Source organism: Carassius carassius, chromosome 6 (assembly GCF_963082965.1).
Source record: "Carassius carassius chromosome 6, fCarCar2.1, whole genome shotgun sequence".
NCBI lineage: Eukaryota > Metazoa > Chordata > Actinopteri > Cypriniformes > Cyprinidae > Carassius > Carassius carassius.
Window position 1 is genome coordinate 30,499,757 of NC_081760.1, and position 19,812 is coordinate 30,519,568.

Below are 19,812 nucleotides of genomic sequence, written 5' to 3' on the forward strand. Positions count from 1 at the left end.
TTCACTCTGATAAATAAGTTTGTGAATGTTGGGTGTCTGAGCTTCATGAGAAATGCAGGTCTGGGAGACAGATATTCATTAGTGGGACGTTTCTACAATTCACACTCGTATTGCACCTCCAGCTGTGATTCCTCTTCCAGAAATCAAATACATCAAAATCAAAGAAATCCACTGCATTCACAGATATGTGGTAAAAAAAAAAGGTGTTAAAATCGCACTGTAATTTAGCTAAACCTATATATAGTGAATAAAATATTTACAATCAACATAAGCAGAGCAGTGTTAAACAGAACCAAAGCAGCGGAATATACTACATCATAAAATACTAGAATAGAAGAAAGTATTTTAAAACATCAGTCAACAAATTACTCAAATTACTTATCTTAGGCTTACGTTATTTTATTGTTATAGTACATAGTAAGCAGGTGTTGAGTTATACTAATATCAATATGGCTTCAGGCTTGATGTTTTACCTAAATTTACTGCGATCTGTTAAATTTTCGACATTAAAATATATAAATCACATAAAAGAACATAAAATTACTACAACTGACCCAAAAACCGCCACTGAGTGTCACTGCTATACAGAGAACTCAGACAGCTAAGACAAAGGGATGCTTTAGAATGAATAAATAACATGCAATTTCTTGGCAGTTTCTCACACTATGTCCTAATGAGTGGCGTGCACAGACCTCTGGATGGGCAGGGGGAAATGGCGTTATGGGGGCACAATCGTGGACCAGGTGTTTGTTTTTTTTTGAAATATCATGATATCATGATCATGTTTGTCATGTTGGTTTTTCTATTTTGCAAGCTGTTTAAGCATCACTGCCAAACTAGTATCCCTATAATAAAGACAAAGCTTGTTACATTAAGGTAACAAAATATGAAAAAGTATGGATATTTAGGCCAATGTGGGAGAAGATAAAAATCCTTGTTATTATTAAAAAGATACACATTACAAATACACATAATACATAAATAAAAATAAACAGTGTTTTATTTTTTAGGTACAATAGTATTTAAAAGAAGAAACCTGATTGAGTTTTCTTCTTCTGCTAAACATAAACTCTATTTTGAAAGAAGGTGGAAAACCAAACCGGATGTTAAGGCAGAGATATTATCACCGACATTAAAACACGTTATCAACTTAATGTTATCAAAATCCCAAAAAGTTTAACAGGATTATAAAAGTACCTAAAAGTGATGCACGGGCCTGATCTTGGGATTTTTTTTTTCCTTATCTTGGCGCTGGACTGCTGTTGTCTTTTCCCCGGCATAGTTGTCCATCAGTTTCAGTTATGAAAATTTGCACTCAGCCGCAAACATGAGGTGAGAGCGAGCACACGCTCGGCTGCGTTCATGTTTACATGCTTATTTACTTATACGTATATGTTAACATACATATAAAACGAAAGTATTTTTTTTTTGAGCAACTGGGATGGTGCCCCCCTGGGAGTTGGTGCCCTACGCAAACTGCGTAGTCTACTCTGTCGCAGTCAGTCTATGGTCACTCGCAGTATATTAATTCCGCGGCACCAGAACTGCAGCTGATAGAACGTGCGCGGCAACAATACAATGATATTTCTTCAAAACTTGATTGTGGAGACATTTTTTATAGTCCACGATCAAAAAACTTTGTATCGCACACCCCTTCCCTCTGAAGAAATCCGGACCGAAAGGGCATTTTAGCGTCGGACCTCAAAGGCAGTCAACATAAACAGCAAAACAGATATTTTCAACTAGGACTCTGAGAGACTTCATCTCATTTGAGTGTCTAAACAAATTTGATACTATTCATACACATTAAATGTGTCAAATATGCCCTTGAAAATTCCAGCACCTGTTGTCTATCACTATTTAAACTGATTAAAAAAAATGTCTTAAAGATAAAAAGAGGGCAGACAAATAATATTCCAATCATTATAAGGTGTCTAAAAACAAACATCATTACTTACTACATACTTTCAAAAATTTCAAAAACATTTGTAAATAGTAGTACTTAAATCACCTTTATAACCACTAGGTGGCAGCCTAATATTCCAAAAATATTCTCTGACAGGAAGTTAATACTACCACTGTGATGGTTTCCCAATTTTTTTTTTTTTTTGTTATATTGTCCTTAGAAAGTAGAGCATTTATAGAAAGTTGATAAAACAAGCATAAGAGGTGATCTATTGATTCTCTTACATTACACAACATTTTTGCTACAATATGGTTACTTTCAAAATGTTACATTTACAGATTATGGTGCTTGAAAGCATGGAAGCTTGGAAGTCTACTTTTTTAAATATAACTTCAACTAGATTTATTTATGTATTTATTTATTTATTGGCCAATGTTGTGAATTTGGGCAGGACTTCCTTTTAATTAGACTTCTTGAACAAAGCACCAAACAGCCAGTGTTTACACCTTAACAGGGACTACAACGATTTATCAATGGCATACTTAAAAGTTGACACAATAAATGAGATTTAAATGAGTTTAAACGTTGAAAAACAATTAACAAACTGCATCATTTTACAGATGGATATGCTGCAATAAACAATATCTGAACCCTGAGTGTACTCACATCAAACTCATTGAGAGCTGCGGCCAGCTCGCCGATGCCAGCGTGCCCGTGCTTCTCGTCGGTGGGTGAAGTGGCCTGGGCAGAGCTGGAGATGCCCCCTATGGCCTCTTGGACCTGTTTGAAGACATAGTCACGGTTGGCACGTGTAGCAGCCACGTCTGGGTGGCGCAGGAAGGCCTGGGAGGCAGTATAGAGCATAGTGGCATTCTTCTTAAGAGCCCCTCGAGCCGCTGCCATCTCATCCCTGCACTGAGGGTCCTTCAGCTCCTGGGACACACACACAAATATCTGTTTCAGACCTGCCACTTTAAGACTGAATGCTAAGATATAATATACTGGCAGACATCCAATTTTCTTCCTAATGTTTATATTTGTTTAAAACCTAACCATCTTGTGTTTTTTGCAAATAGTCAGCACGCAGGGATTTATTTTTTTTTTTTTAGAATTGTAAGTGCATTAGCCATTGACTAATTTATTGTTAGAACATTTCTAGTTAAATTCTAATAGTACTTAGATAACATAAGCGACACATCACTAGCTACCACAGGCAGATGTCAGATGGCTTAAATTTACATCAAATTAACTGTAGTCATTGTGTTTATAAAATATAAAAGTTTCTTAAGCTAAACCAATAATTCAACCCTGAACTCTGACTGTCCATTAAATAAAAAAATTATCTGCCCTCCCCCTCGATACATAATAAAAAGTTTTGTTGAGTGCAGTTGGTTGCTGGCATTTATTCATATTCATTTATTGTGCAATTTTACATGAACTATGTAAGATAGCATTAGGATTAGTAATTATGACCATAGTAGAATGAAATAAAATGCATGAATTAATGCATGAATACTTTAAATGTATTCTAAGTTATGTTAGACATCCCTCTTCCCTCCAAAATTAAACTAAGGAAAACATGATTAATGCAACAATATGCATTAATATTTACGGAAACCTGATCTGTATATGCTACTGATATTTGTCCCACTTAAAAACTATTTGGACAGTGTTTGTTTGGAACTATTGAGGGATCCTTTACCATGTGACTGTATATTTAATAATACCTGCTGTCTGCGAGCAGCAACATAGTTGAGTTTGACCATCTCTTTCCCAAACTCCTTAAAGCGATTGGCCAAGTCCTGCTCATTGGTGGCATTCTTGACGGCTTCTAGAGCTTCTTCCACCTGTAAACCAACATCATCCATAAAATGAAAGATAGTAGAAACACTCTAAAAGTTCTCCTTTTGCAGCCATCAAGCTTTACAGAGTTAGTTCTCAAATTTGTTTAGTGATTATATAACAGACAGGCCGCTGGTAAACAAACAACAAAAAAAGTGGTTTGAACACCCTAAACTACACAATAAAAAAATAAGTTAGAGTGGAAAGAATTCTATTTGTTGCCTTAGTGCCAGTGAGGAAAAAAAAATCTAAAGAAAATAGAATAGTGCAACTAGAAGCAAAGGATTATGGGTGTGAAAATGAATGTATAAGAGCAAAAAGCTTAAATTCAGCCATAAATACAAATGCAAAATATGGAGCTGATGAGCAGAGGCAAGAGAAGTGATATTTGAGAATGTTATTTATGCATTTTAACAGTCTTTCACAAAGTTATGCTAAGAGGTTGTCGCTTCAGCAGTATGTGATATGCAAATAAACAGCAGGACTCAAGATAAAGACAGCTTCTTTGTACTATAATAAATATAACTTCCTGTGCCCTTAAAATGGGTCTCCTTGGATATCGAAACGATTAAGAGGCAGGTCTGGCTCGTTCAGAGCCGGTGGACGGTGATAAGAGGTGAAGACCAGCTTGACAACTGTAAATGTTAAGGAGTAATAATGCTTAAAGTGGTTAGTTGAGAGTAGGGCTGTATGACATGATAAACAAACAAATAAAAATAAAAATAAATGTAAGAAACTATTATTAATGACAGATAAATTGTTATTCATTTCACAAATAAACTGATAAAAAAGGATAGTGAGAAATGAATAAGAAGAGATCATACGATCTTAAGGTGAGCCAGGAGCCTCATGACATCAGCCATGTCAGCCAGGATGAGGAGGCGAGTGACGGCAGAGAGGAGGGCACGGGCGGCACGGACCATGGTGCCACGTTTCACAGAGGAGCATGGGTCATCCGCAAACTCTGAGGAGGCCACGCGCATCGTCTCGCCTGCACAGAGACACAAAACAACCAAGGCTGGGCAAACAACATATGTTTAGAGTTCTACCACACAGCAAATCTCTTGAGCATGTCTAGCATTTTTAACTCGGAACCAAATAGAGCTGCATGGACATGTCGATGGTTTATTAATAGCTGTGCATCTGTTAACCAGTGAAATAAACTGCGAGTACAGGCAAGATTGCCAAGGGTGTTCATTAGTGAAAGAAAGAAAAAAACAGTGTACAGGGGGTTGCTGGTGTCTGGGAAACAATGTGCCAGTTTTATGTCATACTGTATTGTGAATGAAATCTAGTGCAGTGCACTTTCCTGTTCTTACTTTTCAGAACTTTAACCGCAAAAGTAGAGCTCAGTATGCAGACAGAATAAAGATATAGTGATGACTTTAATACCCTTCCATTGTGGCTGACAGTATTAGATGACCATGCACCTCCAGAACATTTATTAAGTACTTTTTTTGTCAAAAGTAGCATTTTTTATGTATTTATGTGTATTACTTAGGCCTAAAACTGATTCAGACCGCCAGAATGTTATTGTGGCATGCTTGGTAAAGTAGAAATTAGCAATTTGTCTCAAGGTTCATTGACAGAATCTATTAATGACCCTACAGTAAGTGGACTCCCACCTTCCATCTGAACAGGAGCTGCAGGCGGGACAAGAGTTATTAATGAAAGCTTACAAAAAGCCAGACTGAGACATTAGCAAATGTCACTGAATCTGAGAATGATATACAGAGATGAAACATTGTGGCAAACCGACTTCCCAGAGTCTAGGGAAAGAGCGAACGAGAATATTTGTTTTTAAGCCTGTACTGGCTCTGTGTGGGTGAACACTTGCATGCACATAACAAATATGGCTGTACTTTAGAGTACGTACGGGTTCTGCTGCTTCTCTCACACAGTGAACTGAAACGACAGAATGCCAGCTATTCTTAACAGTGCCTCGCTGCTGCCCCTCCACTTTACAGGGGAAATGTCAGCACTGTCCTCTGGCTCTGTGCATTCTTGTGGCAGCTCTACATTCACGGATTACCACGGAAGGTATAATCTCATTTCCATCCTAGCTCTCTCTCTCTCTCTCTCTCTCTCTCTCTCTCTCCCATACCGCAGTACAATTTAACCAAGTCAAAAGGACATACATACTCAGACAAATCCTTATCCAAGCTGCTTGAAACAGTCAAACAAAAATAAAACCTGTTTTAAACCTGCTTTCAAAGCACCAGACAGTATTACATCCGATGACCTAGACTAAATGAAAGTGTTAGTGATACCCAAGTCAATATTTAATGAGTACAGTTGCTTATTTCTCCAGAGAAATTGAATCATAAGTTAAAAAAGCATTTATACAGTAAACTAAAATCATTCACCTCATCCTGTCTGAAATAATTTGTTATTCTATCTACCAACTACTGAACCACAAAAACAGAACTGTGTGGCATCAAGGGCAGTAGATTCATCTCTCCTGACTTAAATAAACCAGATGGAGTAGACATCATCTTAGTAGACACAATGTTGACAGCCAGCCTACTTCCAGTTGCTGCTTGATAAGAGAGAATTTGAAGGTTTTAGACACACACACACACACACACACACACACATACTCTTTTCCTCTCTAAAGACAGAAACTGTATAGCAAGAGTCATGCAGGGATATTAATGGTATTTTTTCTGACCTGCAAGAGGATTCGAAAGATTCAAGAGGATTCTATCTACTTTATATGAACAACAACTTGCTTTGTTAAATGAGGAGAAACTGTAAGCTTCATTATACTACCTCCACTGGGATTGTCACTACTTAAATAAAGTAAACTAATCGCCAGTTGGACAGGACAAAATGCACTTAATTTTTAGTTTTGTTTTGAAGACCTAACATGGGAGGGTAAGAAACTGCCAGCTTATTTTAAATACTGTCATATTAGCAGCTAGCAAAAGTAAAAACAATTACCGTGTGTCATAGATCTTTTGTGTCTGCTTGTTTGGTCTTATAATTGACTACTAGTAGCTTAATTGTCTTTAGCTTGAAAGTTTCGCAAAGTTATTTTTCATTGTCATTAAATGAATAAATCAATAACTGGGGGACACAAGTGACAATTACATCAAAAAGACTGATTTCTAATTTCTATTTTAATTATTGTCTTTGTCCTTTAACCCGTTTCACACAGAGCAACAGACGGTCAGCCTTGAGAGTGGTAAGTCATTCGGACCATTTTGCCCAACCTGTGTTCATTAACTTCATCCCAGCTAAAGGTCAGTTTGCTAATGGTCTACGCAGAGTATTTTAACACACTTCAGGCTCTATCTGTCAGTGTTGCAGTCCCTTCACTGTAGATATGAGAACACTTGTATATTTTCACCACAAAGGGCTTTAAAAACTCAGTGAACAGGGATATGACTGGGGCGAGCGTGATTTCACCAAGTACAACAAGGATGTTGATCCAGGAACAACATTCCAATCAGCCAATCAGAACTGAGATATAACTTTTGAGGAAATGTCAGTTTTAGGCTTACAGTCAGGATCAGGTGCTTCTACACCAGTGCTTTAAGTGGCCCAAAAGAGGTGACGGTACTCTATTATAGCCTATATATATATATATATATATATATATATATATATATATATATATATATATATATATATATATATATATATATATATATATATATATATATATATATATATATATATATATATATATATATATATATATATATATATATATATATATATATATATTTATTTATTTATTTATTTATTTATTTATTTATTTTTTGATGACTCCCGTCATCCCCTGAGGTAACAATAACTATATTGAAGGGGTTTTATATACAGCAGTCAACAGGCGACCTTATAAAAAATAATAAATCCTTTAGTTTTATTATTAGTTTGTGAATTTGCTTGAGCTAGAAAGAGCTACTGAACATAAATAAAATGTGCTAAAGGATTTTGAAAAAATACCCTTAGAAAGAGCTACTGAACATAAATAAAATGTGCAAAAGGATTTTGAAAAATTACCCTTAGAAAGAGATACTAAACATAAATAAAATGTGCAAAAGGATTTTGAAAAAATACCCTTAGAAAGAGCTACTAAACATGAATAAAATGTGCAAAAGGATTTTGAAAAAAATACCCTTAGAAAGAGCTACTGCATTACTTCATTTGCTTGCGTCTGACCTGCAGCGATATCATTCAGGCTTGGTGGGGTGTCAGCCAGCCAGTCATCTGATTCTGACCGTGTTCTTTTAGTACTCAGAATCTGAAGGCAGGAGAGTATATTAAGTGTTGTTCACTGTATTTTTACCGAGACGAGTGTGCTCATTTCACGCACCCTCTCCAGCCATGTTGAGTTGTTGACACTGACAGTGGCAAAAGTGACACATGCGATTTTCACTTGCAAAACTCAAGGGTGTATGGGTAATGTAGTCTCTGCTCTCGGTGGGACGAATTAGGTGCACTTGCGGCATTCTGAAAAGTTGAGATGTTTTTAAGTCGATGCGGTGCGGACGCGCCTGGAAAAAAGTGTAGCTTCCATTATACATTGGAAATAACGAACTTGAGCGCGCAAAAGACGCGATATGTGAACGGCCCCTTAGGAAGCTTGCATTGTGAAGGGGTGCTCTGAAAAGCGGTAGCGCAGGCAAAGGATTAAAACCTCTATTAAAACAGATGTCCAAAGGAGCGTACTGGTACGCTAAAAGCACGTTCTAGGCGCACAGAGAGGTGGCGGTACGCTCAAGAGCTATATTTGGAAGTGGCGGTACTGAGTACCGGTGCGTACCGGCTCACTTAAAGCACTGTTCTACACCCTTGTTAATCAGCTATTATTTCCTACCAGTGATGCGCGGGTTGATCCAAAATGGTTGCACGCAGTTACGAGTCATCCAAAAATATTTTTTAATGATATTCGGGTCGCGATCGGTCGGGTAGTTTGAAATAAAGATGCCAATTAATAAACCTTTGTAATTAATATAGTACTAAACACAATTTTGAAATACATAGGCCTACACTTTATTGGCTGAATAACTGCCGCGAAGATGACGCACAAGCTCAGTCTGCAGGTAGAGATGGAGGAGGCAAGAGAAAAGGTGAAGACGCTGTTTTTGGTAAAACATGATTTTGACGACTTCATTAAGTTTTGTTTTATAGAAAACTCTTTTTAATCTTAATTTTGATCAATGTTTTATCAATCAATTGCCGTATTTAATAAATAAGAAGCAAATATTTAGCAGACAATGTAATGAGGCGCCGGCAGGATCACTTGCATTGCATGTGAACTGGAGGGCGCCGAAACTCAGCTTGAGTCTCACAGATTTGAGAAATATAGGCTATATATTACAGAAAGCTTGAAATGTCTACTTTTAAACTAAAACATTAAAACCAAAATAAATAGGCTACTCTCTGATTATGTAATCCATATGAAATGTGCATTTCTCCGCATCGTCAGCTTAATCTTTGCAGTGACACAGAAAACACCAGTTTATTACTAAACAATTAAATGTCTACTTGCATATTTTCAAACCAGCAGGCCATTCTGTCTTGAGCAAGATCCCACGGAATGAGCGAGCGGAGCGTAATATATGGAGAAATGTGCTTTCTGATCAGAACAAACCCGAGCCTCACTGTCTGCTGAACAGAAACATCAAAATAGACATATACAGACTAGACTATTTTAGAACAAATTATGAGCTTATTGACGATATTCTTTTATAATCCTTGACAAAATTGGAATATATTAAGGATTTATTTTGGTGTTTTTTTTTTGTTGTTGCCTAGTTCCTACGTCTATGGCCCAATGATGCTATAATGAGCATTTACTACTTTTAAAAAATGCGGGTCAGCAAGCGGGTCGGGTACAATATTTTCTTTTCCTTTTTTTGCGGTCCGAGTTGCGAGCGGGTTAGTTGAAAACATCGGTCGGGTGCGGGTTATTAATACATTGACCCGCGCATCACTGTTTCCTACTGATTTTAGGAATAAATTATGAGTAAGGTTAGGTCTAGGGGTAGGGATTGGGTTAAATCTATATTTTTGGACGATAATGTTGATCTAGGATCATCAGAAGATGTTGATCCAGGAACATGTCTTACTTGGCAAAATCACGGCGTGGAAAAATATACACTACCATAAGTAAGATTTTTTTCTATTATTATTATTTAAAAATACAGGGGGGGGAGGGTAATATTGTATTACATGACAGCTATGCACCATTATAATTATGTAATTATATTTCATGACTTTTACATGGAAATCCTTATTTGAAAATTTCAAAATATTTCAAGGTTCCCCATGACTGTGAGAACTATAAAAAAAAAAAAAAAAAAAAAAAAATATATATATATATATATATATATATATATATATAAATTTGTAGGGTTCTCTTAAACTGATTTTCTTCTTTGTTTTCCTCTGAATTAGTTCATATTTAAATACCAAGACAGAGACAATCACCACAGACTCCAATTAATATTATATTAGCAAGTAATTGAATCCACCACCAAACTAAACATATTAAATGAGGATTTCACCTTCATACCTCATCAAAGAGTCCTCAAAACAAAAACAAAACAAAAATAAAAAAGAGAGAGAAAACAGATGATTATTAATAGGATACAATGACAGATTATACTTTTCAGCTTTTGCAGGCTTTTTTCTCTTCTCCACAAGCTCATAATTGCTCTTTAGCTGTGTTTATGGGATGACAAATGCTCTGAGAAACACCATCAATAACTGTTTGCCATTTTCATTGAGGTAATTTGGCTGAGCAAACACTAACTTCAGTCCAGTCGTTAAAGAAAGGAAAGGAGAGAAAACTTGGTAAGAGAGAGAGAGTGTGTGTATTGTGCTGCCAGATATGGGCTGTAAATAATAGGCTGGACTTATAGGTGGAGAAGGAAAAGAAAACGCTAGCTTAGTTGTCTACAAACTGCAGCACACTGCAGCAAACTTTAATATAAGTACATGTTTGGTTGCTTGGTGGGACATTGGAACAAATAAGCAGCAGTTTTTTTGGGGGGACAGTATCTCTGGGTGATAAAAGGCTGCTCACCTTGCTTGCGAACATCCTCTACAGCTGCGATCAGCTCCTCTTTCAGGTCCTGGCTGTCCTTAGCAATCTGCTCGCCCTTTTCTAGAAAGTTCTGGGTCGCCTGCTCCACAGACACAGCCAGCACATGAGCTTTCTTGGAGCGTCCCTTTTTCTTACTGGATGGGCCTTTGTTACTGGTGTTGACCAGGGTGGTCACCTGTGGACGAGAGGAGTCACAGATGAAGATGGATGTAAAAAGTTACCAAAAGGCTAGTTTTTAATCACATTTGGACAAAGCTGCAAAAATATAAAGCTAGTCTAGCAATGTAGGTCATTTGACACATTTAATGATAATGAGTGATGAACAAAAGCACGATTGAGTCAGAGCTTGTTTATTTCTAAACCAATGGGTCAGAAAAACTGCTGGATTTGTTTGCTGCTTTCAGAATTATGAACAGGTAAGAGGCTGCTCACAACAATCAAAGACATACATCTTCAATAAACGCATAAACAGACTAACAATTAAAAAATGCAGTCAAACGCAAGGACGCGTATGTGTGAGCAAAGCCCAAGTGTCCCCTTCAACCTTCCCATTAAAAACCAAACATGAATTATCGGCACCATGCAAACTCAAGTGTCAAATCTAAACCTTTTAATGGTTTATATATACAGTTTAGTTTAGTTGGACAAATATAAGTCAAGATATATATTTGAGTTTAATTCCAATGAATAATTTAAAAAAGAAAATAATAAAGAAATAAATAAAAAAGAAATAATGAATAAAGAAATATAAGAATGTTATAAAATAAAAATAAAAAATTCATTGTTTTTATGTTTATTTAAAGCAGGGGTCAGCAAACTCGACCGAATTTGGTGACAATGTGAAATTAAAAATATATTAATTAATTAATTAATTAATTAACACACATATGCTTCACTTGAGAAAATAAACCAAGGTTTTATTATAGTAAAAGTGTAGTAACCATGGCTCTTTGGCAGATTGATTGTCATGTAATCACAGTTTTACTTCAGATACCATGGTTAAACTATGCAAAACTCTGGTTAATTTGTGGTTATCAAGGTTTAACTACAATAACTAATAAACCACAATAAAAACGTATAAATAAAGTTAATAATAAATAAAGTTTTTATTTACCGTGGTTAATTTTCATAAGGGTTTGACGGAAGATATTATTTGCCTTCCAGACATTTTCTGGCAATTTACCACATTTGTCTACACGATTAGATCTACATACTTCTAATAAAGCCTGCGCTGTTTTTACAAACATTTTCTGTGATGTATAGTGACTCATTCAATAGTCAAGCTTTAAGCTCTCAAAGGGCCCATAAAACAGTGTCTGGTTTTCACTTTCTGTTGCAGGGCTCTGCTGGGAGCGTTCTCTCAGGGCAATGTATGTTCAAGGACACCCACGCTATGTAATTACCATGGTACAACAAAGGACTAACTCGAGTTCCTTGTCCAAACTCAGCCTATACAGCTGATAAACCTTAAGACCCCATTTGCCTGAACATTTATCACAGTTACTCCCAAAGCTGATGCACAGAATAACATTGGATTACATTAAGAGAGGTTTAATCAAAACAAAGCATATAGCTGACTTTTAAAGGAGAACATAGTAAGTGATCTTTAAATTCACCTTAGATTGGGTTAATCATAATGAAAACCATGATATTGGGACATGACTTTGCAAATGACTTTGCAAAGCAAAGCTAATGCAAGGCATAACAGTTAATATTGCCAGCAAATGTTACATTAAGCTTTACTACAGAAACAAGAGAAATGGTATTCTAACACTCTCCACTAAACAGAGTTCAGAAAGTTCAGATGATACATTAGGGATAAATGCACAGTCAAGACTATCATTATCATACAGCAAACCCCAGCAAGGCCTCAGCATGAAGAAAAGATGAAAGATTCTGACATGAAACTATGGCAGTTATGTTGGGAATCAGTTGCCTCAGATTATAAAAACATATATCTGCAGAATGCAGCTATGAACAGAATCAGAATCAAGTTTGGTATGTAAATACTATGGCTCCTTAATACTATAATCATTATGGAATTTATTAGGGCTGAAGATGTTAATTTGGTTCGACTAATTATAAACTTCATTTCTGAATGAATCAGTAGAATTAATGACTGAATGATAGAGACTTGCTGCCACCTACTGAAATACAATTCAATTAGTATTTCTTTAAAATACTTTTTAATACCCATTTATTATCAATATTTATGCAAAAATATTGGGCAAAAACTTGGGCAAGTTTTAAGATATAATGTTTAAGAGACAGACAGACAGATTCACATAGTGATTCAAATGTTACCACAACTGCAACTCATGCAAAGTCCTCCAAGTCCATCTGACAGCTCTGGTCTAATTGGAGACAGACTCCACTCCTGGACTTTTATTGACAAACAGAGACTGGGTTTCCATGGAAATGCCCACAGTCCTGTTAAAGCCGTCAACAAAATGTCCAGTGAAAAAAAAAAAAGAAAAGTTGCACTGCCACATTATATTTCAAAGATGATGTGGCAAAAGTCAACAAAACTATAAAATACAGTAAAACAAATGGAAGTATTAGAACTATAAAGTGACACAAAAAAATGCAAAAATATATATATATGTATATTTTCTCCATTCATTTTTAACATAAGATATTGTACATTTTAAACTTATTTTAATTAATACTTTTATTCAACAAGGATGCATTCTATTGATCAAAAGTGCCAGGTAAAGACATTTATATTGTCAAAAAAAAATATTTTTTATTGTTAAAAAATTTTTTATTGATAAAAAGAAGAATTGCATTTTTAAGACACATTCAAATATTAAAGTAAAATAATTAATTAAATAAAATAATTATATATATATATATATATATATATATATATATATAATATATATATATATATATATATATAATATATATATATATATATATATATATATAATATATATATAATATAAATATATATATATATTTTTTTTTTGTTGACGGAGGTCTGGGAGGATTCAGCCTCCTAGCTCCTCTGAGGAACCGGATGACTAAATCGTTCCTTCCTATTGACTGACCGGACGCCTTTTCAGAAAACGCCGCGATGGCCGCCACATAAACTTTGAGCGTGGATGGGGCTCTGCCCTTATCCAACAGCTCCTGTAGGAAGGAGAGGACCTCCGTCACCTCACAACTAAGGGGTGAATAACCTCGAGCTGTGCACCAGCTGGAGAACACCGACCACTTCGAGGCATACAGACGTCGTGTCGACAGAGCTCTAGCCTGAGTGATTGTATTTAGCACTCCCACTGCGAGATCAGCGGGTAACCGTTGAGTGCCCATACATGGAGGGACCACAACTCCGGTTGAGGGTGCCAAATCGAGCCCCTGGCCTGCGAGAGGAGATCTCTCCTCAACGGTACCGGCCATGGGGCGACATCTGCTAATTGCATCAAATCTGGGAACCATGGTTGAACATCTCGTTTCTCTCACCCGTTCTATCACCTGCGGAAGGAGGGAGACGGGAGGGAACGCATAAAGCGGGCAGCACGGCCATTTCCGTGACAGCGCGCTTTCGTTCTTGGAAAAGAACGCGGGGCAGTGAGCGTTTTCGTGGGACGCAAAGAGGTCCACCTCCGCCATAACAAATCTCTCCCACAACAGCCGAACTGTTTGCGGGTGTAGAGACCATTCGCCTGTAGGGACATTGCCTCTGGACAGCCTGTCTGGACCCAGATTCTGCAGTCCAGGCACATGCACTGCTCTCAGCGAGCGCACGTTGCGTTGAGCCCAAATCAGGAGGCGTTCCGTCAGCCTGTACAGGTTTCGGGACCCGAGACCGCCCTGGCGATTTATGTAGGACACCACGGACATGTTGTCCGAACGGACTACGACGTGGTGATCCTTGATATGGGGACAAAAGCGCGTCAGCGCGTTCTCCACTGCCAGCATTTCCAGGCAGTTGATATGATGGAGCTTTTCCCATTCTGAACATAGGCCAAAGGACGGTCTGCCTTCGAGCAGCGCTCCCCATCCCGAAGTGGAGGCGTCTGTCGACACCATTTTCACACTCGGGGAAGTCCCCAGGCTTACACCTGATCGGTACCAGCCGTTCGCTGTCCAAGGTGCTAGAGCCGCAACACAGCTCTGATCGACCTTGAAATGCAGCCGGCCAGACGCCCACGCTCTGCGCGGCACCCGAGCCTTCAGCCAGAACTGCAGGGGGCGCATGCGGAGCAGGCCCAGCCGCAGAACCGGAGATGCTGAGGCCATGAGACCCAGCATCTTTTGACAGTGTTTGAGCGACACAGTCGCGCCGCAGCGGAAAGAACTCGCTGCGCGCTGAATGCCCATCGTGCGCTGTGGTGACAGTCGCGCCGTCATGGAACACGAGTTCAGAACTATACCCAGAAACAGGATCATCTGACTGGGGTTCAGTGAACTCTTCGCCCAATTGACACTGAGGCCGAGCTTCTCGAGGTGATCGAGTAAAACGGCCCTGTGGTCCACGAGCTCCGCTCGTGATTGGGCCAGAACCAGCCAGTCGTCCAAATAATTCAGCACTCGTATGCCTCTGAGTCTGAGAGGAGCGAGCGCTGCATCCATGCACCTCGTAAACGTACGAGGAGCTACGGACAAGCCGAATGGCAGGACTGCAAACTGGTATGCCTGGCCCTCGAAGGCGAATCTCAAAAACCGCCTGTGGTTTGACGCTATCTGTATTTGAAAATACGCGTCCTTCAGATCTATTGACATCAACCAGTCCCCTCCGCGAATCTGCGCGAGGAGCTTCCTGGTCGTGAGCATTTTGAAACTGCGTTTCATCAATGCCTTGTTCAGCTGTCTTAGATCCAGTATGGGCCTGAGACCCCCGTCTCTCTTGGGCACCAGAAAGTATCTGCTGTACAGCCCCCCCTCGCTTTGAGCTTGAGACACAGGCTCTACAGCCCCTTTGCTCAACAGTTTTGATATTTCGGCCCGAAGTATGTGTGCTACTTCTGTTTTGACCGTAGTTTCGACGCGCGCTGAGAAGCGCGGTGGGCGTCGAGAAAACTGTAGCGAGTAGCCTCTCTTTATAATGCCTAGCACCCAATCCGAAACCCCTGGAAGTGCTGACCATGCATCCGCATGAATGGCTAAGGGCTGGATGTGACACGCGCTCTGTTGACTGGGCAACGGCGGCGCTCGAGTGTGCTGCGCATCTGAGGCGGGGAGCGCGCTGATCACAGCGGGCAGATCGCTCATCCTCGACCCCGTTCCGGCGCTTAACCGACTGGAGGGAGGCTGAGCGGGTCCCGTGTGACTCAATATATCTGTGAGTAACCGTGGGCTGCATGTGTGCACTTTTACCACTTCCAACTCGCCGTCTGCCTGTGCAGAATGTACGTGCACGGGCCTCGTTTTTACAGAAGCCCCGCGCCGTAAGTGACATAGTGTATGTGGGCACTGGGAAGTGGGCACGTTTACTATGCGGCGCGCTCGACCGATCTGTGTCGATCTTATGTGTGCCAGCCCTGTGTTCAGGGCTGTGCTTACATGCGGGGATGGGCACTGGGTAGTGGGCATCGTCACTGCATTTAAAGCACCATCGGCCGTGGCCGGATGAGTGTGCACGCGTTTCGTTTTTACAGAAACCACATGACGCGTGTGACATAGTAATTGTGGGCACTGAGGGGTGGGCACGTTTACTATGTAGTGTGCGCGACCGACTTGAGTCGACATTATGAGCGCAGGCCCTGTGTGTAGGGCTGTGCTTACATGTGGAGATGGGCACTGAGGAGTGGGCATCGTCACAACATTTATAGCACCATCGGCCGTGGCCGGAACACCAGAAAAAACACTGTTTTTGTGAAACATCTGGGTAGCCGTGATAACGGCTTTTGTGTGCAGGCAAGCGGGCACTCGTGCAGGCTTGCGCATTGCAGAAGACACTGAGGCAGTCGCAACTCTTGGAACTGCAACAGCGGCGTGCTTGGGTGAGAGCTCGGCTGCAGTGGAACTCGAACACCGGCGCTTTCCCAGCAGTGCTAGGATGCTTTCGGGGCTTCTGGCTTCACCGCAATCCTCTGCCGCGGCTCCCGCGGCGCGGGGCGACGGCTCGAAGAGCGAGAACGGGATCCCGAGCTGCGTTGCTGACGCTGTCGTGATGGCGCAGCAGGAGGCGGTGGGCGTGACTGAGAGCTCTGTGGGGCCGGTCTAGAGTGGCTAGCTGCAGAACTGGAGCGCTTCGGCAAGAAGTGCTTGAACGCCTGTGAAGCTTTCTGGTCCTCGGCGAATCTCTCCACAAACTCGTTGACGGAAGATCCAAAGAGGCCTGCAGGAGTTAGCGGAGCGTCAAGAAACGCAGCGCGCTCAGACTCCTTGATGTCAGAAAGCGTCAGCCACAAATGCCTCTCAGCCACCGTAGCGGAAGCGATAACCCGTCCCATGGCCTGTGCAGCGGACTTAGTAGCGCGGAGGGAGAGATCCGAAGCACTCCTCAGATCCGCGAGACAGATCGCTTCAGGTCCCATCTCATCCAGCTTGCGGAGAAGATCGCCCTGGAAAATCTGTAGCGTCGCCATGGTGTGTAACGCAGACGCAGCCTGCCCAGCAGCAGAGAATATCCGTGCGAGCAGCGATGACGTCATGCGGCAGGCTTTGGATGGCAACGCCGCCTTAGTCCGCCGTCCAGCAGAGGGCGGGCAAAGGTGCGCTGCTATAGCCTGTTCCACCGGCGGAAGTGACAGGTAGCCTCTGTTCTTAGCACCGTCCAGTGTGGAGAATGCTGACGAAACAGATGAGCGGATTCTCGCCGAGAATGGAGCGTCCAAAGCCTTCGCCACTTCTTCGTGAAGCTCAGGAAGAAAAGGGGCGTGTTTTGAGCTTGAGGAAGAGCGCTCATCCGGAAGATAGCTACCATCCATCCGGGAACGTGAAGGGGGCGCTGGTGCAGACCACTCGAGGCCGAGGCTCGCCGCGGCCAACGAGAGTACACGCATCAGCTCCTTATCGATATCCCCCCGTCTGCTGGGCCTCTGAGCAGCGGGCGCGAGATCCACGGAGCTCGCCCAACCCTCACTGCCCGAAGCAAGCAGAGAGCACGTGTCTTCTTCCTCCGACGCGGGCCTGAGATCCACTTCCTCCGATGACGCGTCGGCAAGCAGCGGACGCTGAGCATCGGGAAGCGATGCAGGGGAGACCGGCGAAGCGGAGGGTAGGCGCTGCGAGCGGCGCTTCTTACGGCACTGCGGCGCAGCGGATGATAAAGGCTTCGAGAAGGATGCCAGGCGAGTCTTCAGAGTCACCATAGGCATCAACTCGCAATGAGGACATCCGCCATCAGCGAGCGCGAGCGCTGCATGGTCTTCACCCAGACAGGAGACGCAGATGACATGACGATCTCCTTCGCTGAGCGGGGTTCTGCACGAGCCGCACGAAGGCATCTTTAAAAAGACGCAGCTCTTTTGTGAATGTGCGTCGCAGGGCGAACACACACACAGAATATCACAGAACAAGGATTATAAAGGATATGGGCGCCGGATAGCGCAGCAGGAACGGCAGTGGAAGGCGGCGGTGCCAGCGGCTTCAGGATGGCTCGTCCTGCTGATATGCTCTTCCAGACGGCGCTTGCTTCCTCGTTATCCAGCGATGCGTGAGCTTCGCTGAAGAGATGAAAAATCAGGTGAGTCAGCCTTTTCGAGCTCCTTTTATAGGTTGGGCCACACCCGTTTCGGCGGGAAGTGGCAAGAAGGGTGCGAAGCTACATTCGTCTGATGTTGCATCAGCCTGCGCTCGATAGGCTGTGCAGTTGCCGCAGAACAAGCCAATGAGCGAGCGAGCCGTCTCGCCTATGGCTGTGTACTGCTGCAAATGCGCTTTACAAAAATACAAAATTAAGGATAATTTTTTGCTTCAGTATTTCGTGAAAAGAGACTTTTCCCGTAGCGTCTTAGCTAAGACGCAGTACGAGAGAGCTCTCGTAAGAGAACTGAAGTGAGTCATGTAAAATGGTCTCTTTAAAAGCGGCATTAACCTTTAGACAAGTATAATCAGTCAATTAGAACATTTAGGATTTACTAACAGCTTGCACCAGTGAAAGTCCTCTTTCGGTGTCAAAGACTACTGCCTGGGCTTTTTTTGTGGCTGACCTTACTGAATATGCTTTTGTAGGAGTATCTATTTCAGATGCACAGTGCATGGGAGGAGAGTATTTTAATTAATCATGCAAGATTATTTACTTTTGCTTACAGCAATTAATATAATGGTATTTGCACTGTTATTTAACACCCAAGAAAGCATGCCTTAACCCATTTTGTGCTTGATATGGCTGTAACACTAATGTGGCTAATGTGCACTGCTCTTTATTGCATTTAGTGAATGTAGCCCTTTGTGTGTGACCCAAAAAAAATTACAAATAATAATAAAACATATGCAAAGCTTCTTTGTCTTTTGCACCAGAAGAATTTCAAACTGTCATGGCAGCTATAAATGTTTTGGCATCTTTCAAGCCATTGTCTTGAGATGTGACCTTTACACATTTCTTCTACTAGATTTAGGACATTTGGATTGTTCTTTGACAGCTCAGTTAGACAACTGACCACTGAGTGATTCAGCACTGTGAGAATTCAGTCACTAATTCTAGCTCTCAATAGATGTCAGATGTCCTGCCACACAGGGCAGGGACTTTCGCCTACAGTGAAAATGAGATTCTCAATTTGAGAGACATAATATGTCGAGTTGAAGCAGGTGGCCTGGAGAAAAGACTGACAGCTCAGTGTAAAAGCACCTGCCTAACCATGCGGTGAGGTCTAACGCTTAGTCAGACTCGCTTTAACCTGCAAATCGTGCTCATGGCCAGCCTGGAGACACGATGAGTTATTTCACTTCAGTAAGCCAAAGTAATAAACATTCGTTTATTTAAAACAACTGCTTAGTGTAGCGGAACGTGGAACAGCTGAGGGTCTGGGCGTGATAAAACTGTCAATGGCATATTAAAATCCCCAAGCGTGGTAAATGACCTGAAAACTTGAAATGAGTTCCAATA

At 41.1% G+C, this 19,812-nt stretch overlaps 1 protein-coding gene across 1 annotated transcript in view; it reads right to left on the bottom strand.

Annotated features, from left to right (window-relative positions):
• Nucleotides 1-19,812, bottom strand: part of LOC132142624 (catenin alpha-2) — a 405,218-nt gene that overhangs the window by 308,621 nt on the left and 76,785 nt on the right. The window contains exons 3-6 of the mRNA XM_059552628.1: nucleotides 10,791-10,986; nucleotides 4,573-4,739; nucleotides 3,634-3,753; nucleotides 2,573-2,839 (exon numbers count right to left, since the gene is read on the bottom strand). Of these exons, the coding sequence (XP_059408611.1) occupies nucleotides 2,573-2,839; nucleotides 3,634-3,753; nucleotides 4,573-4,739; nucleotides 10,791-10,986 (750 nt within the window). The remainder of the gene's footprint in view (nucleotides 1-2,572; nucleotides 2,840-3,633; nucleotides 3,754-4,572; nucleotides 4,740-10,790; nucleotides 10,987-19,812) is intronic.